Source organism: Monodon monoceros, unplaced genomic scaffold, assembly GCF_005190385.1.
Source record: "Monodon monoceros isolate NGI ecotype Baffin Bay Population unplaced genomic scaffold, NGI_Narwhal_1 Super_Scaffold_8, whole genome shotgun sequence".
NCBI lineage: Eukaryota > Metazoa > Chordata > Mammalia > Artiodactyla > Monodontidae > Monodon > Monodon monoceros.
In genome coordinates this window covers 28,260,067-28,275,236 of record NW_021703785.1, presented here as the reverse complement: position 1 = coordinate 28,275,236, position 15,170 = coordinate 28,260,067, and the positions used below count along the sequence as shown (strand labels likewise).

The 15,170-nt window shown below is 36.1% G+C and overlaps 1 protein-coding gene across 7 annotated transcripts in view; it reads right to left on the bottom strand.

The window, feature by feature from the left end:
• The window catches only part of MYCBP2 (MYC binding protein 2), a 276,011-nt gene that overhangs the window by 216,876 nt on the left and 43,965 nt on the right, over positions 1–15,170 (bottom strand). For 6 of the 7 annotated variants that reach the window (XM_029210306.1, XM_029210307.1, XM_029210310.1 and 3 more), the window contains exons 4-5: positions 8,549–8,702; positions 2,374–2,570 (exon numbers count right to left, since the gene is read on the bottom strand). In XM_029210306.1, the coding sequence (XP_029066139.1) occupies positions 2,374–2,570; positions 8,549–8,702 (351 nt within the window). Of the gene's footprint in view, positions 1–2,373; positions 2,571–8,548; positions 8,703–15,170 lie in introns of those variants that run through there. The other variant, XM_029210311.1, reaches the window with a different exon arrangement.

Genomic DNA, 15,170 nt, shown 5'->3' with positions numbered 1-15,170 from the left:
TATACCCCTTTTCCTATCCTATTGATTTTCTCTCACCGACACTGTGGCAGGACCTAGAGAATTTATTCTGATAAACCAGACTTCCTTAAACTGAGGATTCCAAGTCATTCACCAATTCTGGAAAATCTTAGCCATTATTTCAAATACTGCCTCTCCACAAATCTACCACTGCCTTGTGGAACGCAGGTTGTACTGATACTTTAGACTTTCTCATTCTCTATCCATGTTTCTTATTTTTCATATTTTGTCTCTCTGTGCCGCATTCTGAATAATTTTTTCCTCTTTATCTTTCAGTTCACTGCTCCTATCTTCAACTGTATTATCCACTGGTTAACTCATCCTTTAAGTTTCTAATTGTAAGTATTTGGTTTTTCATTTCCAGGAGTTCTATTTGGTTCATTTTCTGACCTGATTACTTTTTATATCCTTATTCCTTAATAATACTTTTGATACTTAATAATAATACTTTAACTATATTGAATATGTATACACATATATTTTATACTCTATATCAAATAATTTCAATATATATAGACTTGGCAAGATTGATTCCGCTATATTTCTTTCTACTAACTCTCAATGATGGTGCCTTTTTTCTATGTCCTTTTTGTTTGTGAGTTCAGATACAGCAGAGTTGTGTTTGTGGGAGGCCTCTGAAGTAGGGGGTTCATCCCTCCAGAACAGATTTTAGTCTCCTTCAATAAGGCACCTTACAGTACTACTACCAGTCCTACCTTACTTTAAACTCTCAGCTTAAGCTTGTTGGAACAAGATAAGTAATATGCATTTGGATCCCAAAATAATTTGAGATGTTACAGTTATACATTTTCAGACTTTTCTCCCCCCAGTCATAGCCTGGCCAAGAGAGTTTTGTGAAATGAAGTAGGTAGGTGGAATGGGGCCAAATCATGAAGAACACTATGTGCCATGTTAAGATAACAGGTTTTAATATGGCATTTGGCCTGCAGTTGGGTATGTAGCGACGGGGCAGGTCTACAGAGAACCTCGGCTGTTGGTTCAGGGGATCAAGAGTTTTGTGCAGCATAGTGCTTGAGCATAATATTGCAGTCAGGCAGATAACGCGTTCAAGCCCTGTCTCTGCCATCTGGCAGCTCGCTACGCTATAACTACCCTAAACTTCTTCCAGCCTTCAGTATTCTACTCTTACTCTTATTTTCATGCTTTAGCACATGGATACCAAGAACATTCTCTCTCTACACCACCAATACCAACACCTCCTCCCTCTGCACTGGCTAGTCTCAACTCACTGTTTAGATCTCATGTCATAGCCTCTGGAATAAATCTACATAAAAATAAATCACTGGATTCTAATAGGTACATGTGTTTATGGTCACTATACTTTTAAAATTTGGCATTGATATTTGAATGTTTGTGTTTATTCTATTAAAATTTTGTAAGTATTTTTATATTTTAAGCATATATTTAAACTAAAATTTTGCTGAACCCTCAAAGCACAGCTGCAGAATAATTCGGAAATCACTGAATTAGAGGGACTTCAAAATAAGTAAGGACCATAAAAACGGAAAAGAGGACTTCAGGCAGGACAAAAAGAGGGAAAAGAATAAGAATAGAAACCTAGAGTAAGGAGACTGCTCGTAATTGACAAGGAAAGTTCAAAATCACTGAGTAAGTCACAGAAAATAGCCCATTTACTCCTTTTGCTATCTTTGGCCCACTAATACCGGGACTGAGGCATCCCTTCCGTGTGTTCTGGAGGTCATCCAAGGGGCCAGAGAAAAGCACATAACAGAGACTTAAAACTGTAACTTCTTACTCAATTTCCAGAACAGTCCAAAAGAATTAAATCAAGTTTGCCTATAAGTAGGGTTATATTTCCCACTACTAACAAGGATGAGGAGCTTATCCCACAACTGCATATTAAAAGTTCAAAATGCTATACATGAAGCTGAAGTAGTTCAGAAACAAATCAATTCATGAAAAACTATAATCAACCAATCAAAAATACAGTAAAAATGATATATCCTTTTCTTTCAATACAGAAAAGATATTTAGAAACTATGAAGGAATTCCATACTCGAAAATTCAGGGCAAGATGGGAGGTGGGGGAAGGCAGAGAGCAAGGCAATGCAATGAAAACGGAGGCTGTAATGCTGACACAAAGACCAGGTTAAAGATTTAAGCTTTTGCCAAATTTCACTTTATTACCTTTAATGTCACAGAGTTGAACACATGTAGCTTAGCTCAAATAGCTTAGATTATTTATATATCAACCTTGAACACATCAAACCACTATACTGAGTGAGAAAAAGCAGACACTGCTTTGACAGAAACTGAGGTGAAATTGCAACTTGGCATCCTATCCATTTCTAAGCAGCTAGAGATATGAAATACCTGAATAGTTTGGCAAGCATGGCTGCCATTGTTGGTGAGGATAGCAGAGATGGCCTGAAGTGTCCTTCCTGTTTCTCCCCAAGAAGCCACCAGACTAAAGAGACAAGCACAGGAAAGTGCTGTCAGAGACTGTCCTGTGCTGTCATTCATTCCAGTACTTCGAACAGTGATTTCCAAAAGGAGCTGGAAGAGAGACTCTGTGGATAAAATAGAACTCAATTATATTCATTTAACACACAGAACATTATATGGTATCTGTTTGTCTGTTTATACCTTGCCTCATTATAAAAAAATATTTAAGGCAGTTACAACACTTACTTTGCATTAGTTCCTTTCCGGTTACCCTTTCCCCCCAAAAGTTAGAATATTTATATAAAAATGACCTTGGAGAATATTTAGTGAACTACTTACTTTTGTAAATGAAAAAATGGAATCTATCCAAAATCATTTATAATCATTACATTTGTAATCATACATGTGTCCAACTGTCTGATGCTAAATTCCATAATAACAGCAACAATGTTTATATTGATCACCCCTATATTATACACTCTTAGCACAGAATATAGAAGGCACTTTACATTTAAGTGAATAATTGAGAACATATATTCTAATCTTAAACTGAACAGAAAGATAGATACAAGGGAAGGATTTTTTTAAAAACACTGGACAATTTGTAAATCAAATCCATCTGCAAAGAGAAGTCTGATGGGGCTTCCCTGGTGGCGCAGTGGTTGAGAGTCCGCCTGCCAATGCAGGGGACATGGGTTCGTGCCCCAGTCTGGGAAGATCCCACATGCCGCGGAGCGGCTGGGCCCGTGAGCCATGGCCACTGAGTCTGCGCGTCTGGAGCCTGTGCTCCGCAACGGGAGATGCCACAATAGTGAGAGGCCCGCATACCGCAAAAAAAAAAAAAAAAAAAAAAAGAGAAGTCTGATGTATAATAATCGTCAAACTATCCCAACAATAAAAGAGATATAAATATACATATATTTCTATGAGTAACATGAAAAAAAGCAATGTGGAAAAAGTGTAACTAATGTGCCTATGATATTAAATCAAAGGAAAAAAGAGACAGATTTCAATACAAATTTCGATTTAAAGAACCAAATTATTACTTACACCTTTGTGCCAATTAAACAAAATAAAAAGTATGAAGTGCTGATAAACGCCTGAACAGAAAAGTAAGTCAAAGCAGTGAAGAGATCAGAAAGGTAAGCATTGAGAAGCAGGAAACATCTCGAATAAACAACCTAACCTTGCACCTCAAGCAATTAGAGAAAGAAGAACAAAAAAACCCCAAAGCTAGCAGAAGGAAAGAAATCATAAAAATCAGATCAGAAATAAATGAAAAAGAAATGAAGGAAACGATAGCAAAGATCAATAAAACTAAAAGCTGGTTCTTTGAGAAGATAAACAAAATAGATAAACCACTAGCCAGACTCATCAAGAAAAAAAGGGAGAAGACTCAAATCAATAGAATTAGAAATGAAAAAGGGGAAGTAACAACTGACACTGCAGAAATAAAAAAAATCATGAGAGATTACTACAAGCAACTCTATGCCAATAAAATGGACAATCTGGAAGAAATGGACAAATTCTTAGAAATGCACAACCTGCCAAGACTGAATCAGGAAGAAATAGAAAATATGAACAGACCAATCACAAGCACTGAAATTGAGACTCTGATTAAAAATCTTCCAACAAACAAGAGCCCAGGACCAGATGGCTTCACAGGCGAATTCTATCAAACATTTAGAGAAGAGCTAACACCTATCCTTCTCAAACTCTTCCAAAATATAGCAGAGGGAGGAACACTCCCAAATTCCTTCTATGAGGCCACCATCACCTTGATACCAAAACCAGACAAGGATGTCACAAAGAAAGAAAGCTACAGGCCAATATCACTGATGAACATAGATGCAAAAATCCTCAACAAAATACTAGCAAACAGAATCCAACAGCACATTAAAAGGATCATACACCATGATCAAGTGGGGTTTATTCCAGGAATGCAAGGATTCTTCAATATACGCAAATCTATCAATGTGATAAACCATATTAACAAATTGAACGAGAAAAACCATATGATCATCTCAATAGATGCAGAGAAAGCTTTCGACAAAATTCAACACCCGTTTATGATAAAAACCCTGCAGAAAGTAGGCATAGAGGGAACTTTCCTCAACATAATAAAGGTCATATATGACAAGCCCACAGCAAACATCATCCTCAATGGTGAAAAACTGAAAGCATTTCCACAAAGATCAGGAACAAGACAAGGTTGCCCACTCTCACCACTCTTATTCAACATAGGTTTGGAAGTTTTAGCCACAGCAATCAGAGAAGAAAAGGAAATAAAAGGAATCCAAATCGGAAAAGAAGAAGTAAAGCTGTCACTGTTTGCAGATGACATGATACTATACATAGAGAATCCTAAACATGCTACCAGAAAACTACTAGAGCTAATCAATGAATTTGGTAAAGTAGCAGGATACAAAATTAATGCACAGAAATCTCTGGCATTCCGATATACTAATGATGAAAAATCTGAAAATGAAATCAAGAAAACACTCCCATTTACCATTGCAACGAAAAGAATAAAATATCTAGGAATAAACCTACCTAAGGAGATGAAAGACCTGTATGCAGAAAATTATAAGACACTGATGAAAGAAATTAAAGATGATACAAATAGATGGAGAGATATACCATGTTCTTGGATGGGAAGAATCAACATTGTGAAAATGACTCTACTACCCAAAGCAATCTACAGATTCAATGCAATCCCTGTCAAACTACCACTGGCATTTTTCACAGAACTAGAACAAAAAATTTTGCAATTTGTATGGAAACACAAAAGACCCCGAATAGCCAAAGCAATCTTGAGAAAGAAAAATGGAGCTGGAGGAATCAGGCTCCCTGACTTCAGACTATACTACAAAGCTACAGTAATGTAGACAGTATGGTACTGGCACAAAAACAGAAATATAGATCAATGGAACAGGATAGAAAGCCCAGAGATAAACCCACGCACATATGGACACCTTATCTTTGATAAAGGTGGCAGGAATGTACAGTGGAGAAAGGACAGCCTCTTCAATAAATGGTGCTGGGAAAACTGGACAGATACATGTAAAAGTATGAGATTAGATCACTCCCTAACACCATACACAAAAATAAGCTCAAAATGGATTAAAGACCTAAATGTAAGGCCGGAAGTATCAAACTCTTAGAGGAAAACATAGGCAGAACACTCTATGACATAAATCACAGCAAGATCCTTTCTGATCCACCTCCTAGAGAAATGGAAATAAAAACAAAAATAAACAAATGGGACCTAATGAAACTTCAAAGCTTTTGCACAGCAAAGGAAACCATAAACAAGACCAAAAGACAACCCTCAGAATGGGAGAAAATATTTGCAAATGAAGCAACTGACAAAGGATTAATCTCCAAAATTTACAAGCAGCTCATGCAGCTCAATAACAAAAAAACAAACAACCCAATCCAAAAATGGGCAGAAGACCTAAATAGACATTTCTCCAAAGAAGATATACAGGTTGCCAACAAACACATGAAAGAATGCTCAACATCATTAATCATTAGAGAAATGCAAATCAAAACTACAATGAGATATCATCTCACACCAGTCAGAATGGCCATCATCAAAAAATCTAGAAACAATAAATGCTGGAGAGGGTGTGGAGAAAAGGGAACACTCTTGCACTGCTGGTGGGAATGTGAATTGGTTCAGCCGCTATGGAGAACAGTATGGAGGTTCCTTAAAAAACTACAAATAGAATTACCATATGACCCAGCAATCCCACTACTGGGCATATACCCTGAGAAAACCAAAATTCAAAAAGAGTCATGTACCAAAATGTTCATTGCAGCTCTATTTACAATAGCCCGGAGATGGAAACAACCTAAGTGCCCATCATCGGATGAATGGATAAAGAAGATGTGGCACATATATACAATGGAATATTACTCAGCCTTAAAAAGAAACGAAATTGAGCTATTTGTAATGAGATGGATAGACCTAGAGTCTGTCATACAGAGTGAAGTAAGTCAGAAAGAAAAAGACAAATACCGTATGCTAACACATATATATGGAATTTAAGAAAAAAAAATGTCATGAAGAACCTAGGGGTAAGACAGGAATAAAGACGCAGACCTACTGGAGAACAGACTTGAGGATATGGGGAGGGGGAAGGGTGAGCTTTGACAGGGTGAGAGAGAGTCATGGACATATACACACTAACAAACGTAGTAAGGTAGATAGCTAGTGGGAAGCAGCCGCATGGCCCAGGGATATTAGCTGGGGTGCTTTGTGACAGCCTGGAGGGGTGGGATAGGGAGAGTGGGAGGGAGGGAGACGCAAGAGGGAAGACATATGGGAACATATGTATATGTATAACTGATTCACTTTGTTATAAAGCAGAAACTAACACACCATTGTAAAGCAATTATACCCCAATAAAGATGTTAAAAAAAAAAAATTAAAAAAAAAAAAGGTAAGCATTGAAAGGACAGAAGAGAGACCAATGACAGTATAGCAGCATTTGAAACTGTTAGTAAGAAAATAAAAACAAATTAATCAGGAGACCTAAGTTTTGACAGAAAGAAGACGATTAAGCTAAAGCACATATTATAATTTTAAAACCCAGTATTAAGAAGAAGATCTATTTTGAAAAGAATAAAGGAGAGGGAGTATTTATGTATAAACTGAATATAAGAGAAAGGATACAACAAATGATAGAAGACAACAAAATGGCAGAAGATCTAGGAGGAAAGCAAGGATTAGCATGTTGTTCAAAGTAAGATATAGGATATACTGTTTTAGTGGATATTTTAAATACTTCAATTATTTGCTAATTTACAAACCAGAGCTAAGGTTAACTAGCAAAATATTCTTAAATAAAATTAATTAAATCTTCAATAAAATGCCATGAAGTCAAGTAGTACATTATAATAGTAATCGATCACTGGTGCTACAATGACAATAAACAAGGTGCCTGCTTTGTAACATATGCAGCTTTATTTGGTAGTAGTATTTCATAACATGGTGAATTGGGGGGCTGTTGTTGTTTTTAAAAATCCTCAGCTTATTTTCATGGCCAGTACTCCCCCCACCAACTAAAACAAAGCAGTAACAAAACAAATGGAACACAAAAACTAATCACAATACATGACCAAAAAAATAACAATCTGACATGTAAATTAAAACCATGTAATTAGGTTCTCACATGTGGATCTAACATAATCCAAATAGCCAAGTAGAGAAAAAAGACGAAACTCTAATCCAGACCAGCAGTGTGGTCCCCAGACCAGCAGCATGAGCATCAGCATTACCCAGAAACTTACTCCAAATGCAAATTCTCAGGTCCCATCCCAAATCTACTGAATCAGATACTCCACACTTAGGGCCCACATATATGACTCAAACAAGCTAATGCTTGAGATTTAGAAAACTCTAGACTCTTTGAAGGCCCACAGTTAGCATCAGAGAAAAGCAATTAGCCTTCAAAATTTAGCTTCCATCTGTATTTCTCTTCCTTAAGAGTTCCCGTCCTGCTTACAGGATTATGTGTTGAGCCTAGGTCACGGGCATGAAAGGCAGGCATTCATAAAATTCAAATGCACTTTACAAAAAGCAAACATTTTTACTTAATGGAAGTTGCTACTAATTCAAAAGCTTTATCTTTAACAAAAATAAATTTTTATTTATCATGAACGCAAAAGAAATGTCCTCTCTGTTTAGAAACTAATTGTGTTGTTTTGGGTTGGTAGTATTTGTTCCCTCTTTTCCTACTTTTTTAACTCTCCAAAGTAACATGTAAAGTTAGACAAAGTCAATGTTAGCTATTTTGGCCAAAGGTTTATTAAGAATGATTTAAGTTCATAGTGACTATAAGGCTTGAGGATTATTTCTGGGTTCCAAGAATTTATATTTTGCTTTTCCCCATCGTAATAATCAGGAAATGACTGTGCATGAACTATAACTCTTAAATCATAACTCCAGGGGAACACAGCAAAGTAACTTAAAATTTATACCCCTGCTGTTTCAGCACCATAAACAAACAGAGATTGAATTACAGGCTGCTGTATGTGCTCCATAAGAGAAGCTCTTTACATTTAAAGGCTTCATTCAATGTGCCTAAGCTCTTACCTAGGACCTCGGGTGGCTCTGACTGGAGGCCTTCTGGCTGCTGACCCTGAAGCACGTTAAGCAGGGCTTGGAGACTCCTGAGGCACAGGGATGGATGAGAAAATCGCGTCTCCTTGATCAATTCAAAAACTTCACAGAGTCCAACCTCAATGATCTATTTAAGATGAAAATAAAAATTATACTTTATAGCATGTGAGCTAATAACACTTCTCAGGCAGTAAAATTGGTACAGCTTACTTCCACAGCAAATGAGTAATGGTACAATATTTTAAAGGCAAAAAAGTCATCACATAAAAAAGAGTAAAACCCAGTGTGTTTAATTTCAAGATTTAGAAAATCATCTGGTAACACAGGAGGTTAAAAAATAGTGGCACTCCCAACACAGCCATAAATAAATAAATAAAAGGAAACTGTCAAACTGTTAAAAAATATATATATATATATGTAGTGGCACTACTTAAAAAGTAGTTTCAGGATAATGAAGCCATAATAAAACATCATGAAAATGGTTTAACAGTGAACTAGGTACTAGACTGCATTCACTCAGAAAAAAATAAACTATTAATTTACAAAGTTCATTTGGCTGTTCTCAAGTCAAAATTGGCGCTCTTCTGTTACGCTGATTGTTACTTACGACCAGAAAAGAAGGCAAGACAGTACATATGGTGAAAAGATTAAAAAAGGAACTTTTCATCTTAGCCTTTCCTATATGGTACAATCACCATATTATTATTTGTAGATGGTGTCCCTTATTCTTGTAGGATTACTTTAATTATCTTATTCCTCATCAGGACCAAGAAAAATATAACTCAGTATCTAGCAAAAGATAGATAAATCTGTAACTAAAGACTGAGACAGCAAATGTGATGAACTGGTATAAGGAAATACTTTCAGAGGGCTGACAGAACAATAGACAATGCAATTCCATTTCTCAGTCAATGTCAACATTTTGAAAAGGAAATGTGTAAGATCTTCTCAAGAAGTGTTAAATTATTTGGAGAAGAAGTAAGTAACAGAAAAAGTTAAAACTAGATTAATTAGTAGAAATGCATCAAAGCATTATTAATTCTATTAAGCAAAACAGAAGATATTCTCTCTGCTGAGATCTGTACATTAATTCATATATTACATAAACATTTTAAGTACTTATTTTGTACAACTTGCTACAGGAGATACGAGATATATTATACTAGACCTTGTTCTCTACGAGTTTGTAATCTAACAGAGTAAATGAATCTTCTATATAATGCTTATCCAGTCCAGACCTCTTTTATAGCACTTATTATGTTATAGTGTGACTATTTTTGTTTCCATTTTGCCAACTAAACTGGGATCTCCTTGTGGACACAGAGTATATCTTAACTAATATCTCCCATGACTATCCCACTGCCTGCACATGATAGGCAGACAACAAATATTTATTTACTCTCCCAGCTGTGCGCTAAAAACCACTGCAACTTGTCCGACAAGGGTTAAATCAACTGCAGGCAAGTCAGTTGCAGTTCTGATTACTATCTGCAAGGTTTCTGAAGAATACAGATATGACTGAGAAGTCAAAATAACTAATAGGACTGTCTTCAGAGAAGTTATCTAAAATCCTAGAATACTTGATTATAGCTAAGATTACAGAAGTGCTTGTATAGAGTTTCAATTAATTAAATGGAAATGAAAACTTGCCATTTCATATAGTTTATTTTCCTGAAACAGACTAGAAAATAAAAACATGCTGTCCAAGATTTCTATCTGTTTATGTCCATACAGAAAACAAATCTGAAGTCAAAGATCTCCTGAGTACAATACAAAAGTAGGGCTCTATTCTCAGGCCAGTAGGAGACTACTCTATCCATCAGTCTTGAAGATTGCTTACTCTACCACTACCAATCATGACTTTTCACAATTCAAAGAATTCTTCACGGATGACATTTTTGGCTAGGGTTTCTTTTTGTAAGTAGATTCCTATAGCAACAGAGAAAGTATTGAACCTTTGCAAAAACAGTAAGGCTACTTACTGAACATATTCCCGAGCTGTCTCTCTAATAAGTTTAAGGTATGATAACAAATGTATGAGAACAGGTAACTCAGGTGGGCTGCCCAGGAGCAGAGCACTAGATGGCTTTCGTGAAAAACACTCATAAAACGTTAGTCAAAACGATCAAGACAAGGAATTACCCGTCTGTCTAGGTTAACCACTGTGATTCTCGCTTATCATCTGTATCTTAGTTCGGTGTGGATTTTTTTTTTAATAAGGGGGAAAACTAATTCATTTCCAGAACTGTGATATGTATTCAATACACAACAAAATAAAAATCAACCTCAAGTTTTCCAATCATATTTAGCTTTGAATCATTGAGCAAAGGAGCACAACACGTGGTGAATTAAGACTTTTTTCTGAGGTTTGGCTGAGAGTATTTTACTATATGTACAAACTTTGAAATTGCACTTTACACTTTGAAGCCTGTCTTATAGTCACTGAGAACACACTATATGTCCTCCCTCAATATTAGGAAGGAAGAGTATAAGGACAAAAAAATATGTAGTACTGCAAATACAATATGATTTCATTTGTGCAGAAATAAATATATTTTTAATGTGCATATACAAAAATGTTTACAGTGGGTATTTTTGGTTAATAGGATTTTAGAAATAACTTCTAATGTAAAATTTTCTTTTCCTTTTTATAAAAATGTTCTCCATTTTTTCAAATTATCTACATTGATTATGCACTGCCTTTATAAATAGCAAAATAAATGATTAATAAGTCTGACTGCTAAATAGAATAGTTCATTATAATAAGATAACACACTAAGCACTCAATACGTGCCACGATAAACTATAACTAACCACCAAACACACAGTCTTCCACTTCTCTTCATAAAATAGTCTTTTGTAAATTTACTGAATGTTATCTTTACTGTTACTTTCAAACAATTAAATCCTGAAAGCTCTCTGTTATACTTGAAGGAACACAAAACCCAAATAATTAACTGGTACAGCTAGTCCAATGTCACTGTTGAGAAAAGTGAGGCAAAAACATATTTGGCCAAAAAAAAGAAAAAAAAGGTCTTCTGAGGTTTTATTTTTCTCTCCTCAAATCATGTATTTCCAAAGGTGGCATTATTATTTCACTAACAAACAATAACATAAGCGTTTAGATCCATCATATTTAGATTTAATATTAATAAACTCTTTGCCATTAGAAATTATTTCTATTAAAAACTCCTGGAATCAGTTCTAAGACTTACAGAAAACATTTGAACAAGCTCAAAAGGAAACCAAAAGTAGATTTACATATTACTACAGAGTGAAGTATACTGTCTTTAAAATTTTCTTCTCTAAAGTAAATATTTGGTAGCAACATCATTTACAAATAATAAAAAATAAAAATCTAGAGAGGAGTGAGAGAAGGGAGGAAGAAGAGGCAACAGCAACAGACGCAGTAGAGGAGGAAGGCATGGGGGCAGGAAGAGGAGAAGAATTCTGCTCCTCAGAAGATCCAGGTGTGAAATGTCTAACCTCCTAGCCTCTAACGCACAAATTTATCTACGACTTCTACCACCTTCTTCCCTTCTCTTCACACCCAGAGGAAAAAGTGCTCTTACAACTTTTCAAAGCTAATTTAGTTTTTAAACAATGTTCTTGATCCCACCTACTGTTCCATCTCTAACAGAATTTTGTGTCAACTTCTGTCACCACACTAAGTCCCAAAACTGTATGCCTAGCTGGGACCTTTCTTTTGAACTTCAATCTTACATAGTGAGCAAAGGACATCTCACAGCCCCTTCACACTCAGTACGGCCAGAACTAAACTTAATCATCGTTCCAACAAAGCACTGTTTCTCCTCCAGTTCTTTCTCTTTAAGTAAATGGCATCACCACCTAGAAACTTCAGAAATATTTTTACATTCTACCTTCTCTTTCAGCCTTCATAACCAACTAATTAACAATTCCTGACAATTCTACTTCCTTAATATTTCTTTTATGCCAAACACTGCTACTACCCTAGTTGCATCCCCCATGAACACTTCAGACGACTGCAATAACTGGCTCACTGGTCCCTCTGCTCTAGTCTCCCCAGCCTCTAGTGGATCTGCCTTTCCAGCACCCGAGTAACTTTAATAAAATACAAGTCTGATCATAGTCTTTTGCTAAAAATCTTTCATGTTTCCAAGTTACCAGACAAAATCTGAAAATGGCTGCATAACATTTAAGGCCCATGATCCCGTTCTCTACTCTTGCCCTATTCAGCCAGTCCACTCTAGCCAAAGCTGACCACTTGTGCTTTTGTAACAATGCCATTCTCCCTGCCTGCGGGTGCATCTTCAGTCAGTGCTACATCCTTACTCCACCGGGCTCCACTATACCTTGCACACCCCTATCAATCCTTAGGGCACTGGACATGCCTGCTAGACATAACTTTCTTTACAGTGGGGATTGTTTCTCATCATTTTGTTCTCAGGGCCTAATAGAATGCCTGCTACAAACTGAATTTACTGAATTAAGAAGTATATAAATGAATCTGTGTACATCTACATCTTTTAACAAAATATGAGGCATGACTAGCCTCAAATAAGTTTGGATGGGAAATATGAATCCTAATATTCATATTAGGATTTTAATACTACTATTAAAAAATTATGCAGCTATGAAATTTGGAGCGCTTTAGAAGATCTGGAAATCAGATCATGAAAGACAGTTTGAGCTGGGTAAAAACTGTTTTTGGTAAGAAAGGTATACTTTTAAGCGGGTGGGGGTACAAAAGTACTATTTTAAATGATTACTGACCTGCAAAAAACAAAAAGCAAAAAAATCTGACAAGCAAGGTCTACATCAGAGTCAAAAACAATTTAACTAACTTTTAAAAGTCAAGAAGGGAAAACACAGAATTGTATCAAAATGATACCTTGACAACAAATAAAAACTGTCTTCATTATGTGAAATAAAAAAGAAGCAGGAGACAAAGAAACATCCGCAAGAAAAAGGAAAGTGACAGCCACACATTCAGGAGGAGCAAGAGAGAAACAACAAAGAAAAGGGAGGAACTGACATGAAAGAGCATCTGGAGCAGAGGCACAGAAATGGTCAAAAGGAAAAGAAAAAGTCCACATTTCTCACCTGCTCTCACACTCCCATCACCTCAAACCCTAAAGGCTTCATCTCTTCTTCTGTGCCCTGCAAACTGCTGCCTAAGACCTGAAAGTTTCACTCCCTGCCCTGCCCCCACCCATGGCATTCTGACTACCTCTGCATAAAGGCATCCCATTGCTCCTTCTTCTCTGATCTCACTGATTGTCTAGAGGTTTCATTTCCTTGGATATGAAGTATTTCTTAATAAACTGATGAGTTCCCTGAAAACTAATGAAATTCATTTGGACCTACACATTTTCCTGTTTGCACCTGATACTTACAACTACAGCTATCATTTATTGAGCACATGTGCATTTATTAACTCTTTGAATCCTCACTACTACCTATGAGATAGGCATTATCCCCATTTCACAAATGACAAAACTGAGGCAGAGAGCGGTCAAACAACTTTTGCAGCATCACACAGCTAGTATTTTTAATGGCAAGTTTGAACTCAGGCAGTTTGACTCTACTGCCCATATTCATCACTATACCCTGTTTCCTGACAGGTCAGTACTTGATGGAAAACTCAATATTAATTACTTGAGCTATTTGCTTTTCTTCTACTTTTCTTGTAAAGATCCCTTTTTGACTCTGCATCTTTTAACTCTGTTAATCATGCTGAAAATTCACTGTCTTAAGAATGCCTGATATTTTATTTCTTTAATACTCATTCATCCTGATGTTTTAAAACAGCCTAAGAATCAGTTGTTCTTGATTGTGCAGTACCTTTTAAATTGACTATAGTTTATTATTCAAAATCTGCATACCTGTGTGAAAGGTTTCTCTGGGTCTTTATTTTCCTTCCTAATGTTGAACCTAAGCTGAGTGATTACTATAGTACAGTAGGACTCACCCACACACAGAATGGAATTCTTATAACAAAAGTATACTTGATTCCTTCATATCCCCATATCCTAACTTAACAATGTATTTTTCCTCAACCTCCCCTAATTAAGCATAAGAAATCAGAAATTAGAGGCCATGCTCTTTACCTGGAGAAACTTATATGGAAAAGATGAGCCTGTTTGTTTTAAGTTGAAGAAAGAAGCTAGTAGAGAAGGTACAGTTAAGGACACTGGAGAGAAAACGAGTAAGGGGAAAAGGGTCCCAAGAGGAGATAAGGACATTTGAAGGTGGCTGATTAAGAGGCTGAGGAACTTCACAAAACCTCTACTACTCTATTAAACAGGAAGCAAGTCAACTGCTGAGAATAAGGTGAGAAGAACCTGACAGTAATGATAAAGGACAGTGGTGAACTTATGAAGAGCCACCATGAAATGTACAAAATAAACAGATCAGGAACACAGCCTCTATCTGGCTTCTATTTCCAAGTAGTAAAGTAAGTATTTACATGATATCTTACGTATGCATATAAAGAAGTTTTCAAGGCACAATTTTAAGGTATCCATTTAGTAAAAAGACAATATACACGAATCATTTATGATAAAGGAAATCATTTCAAAATGTTTGTATTTAGAAAAAAACAAATGCATAA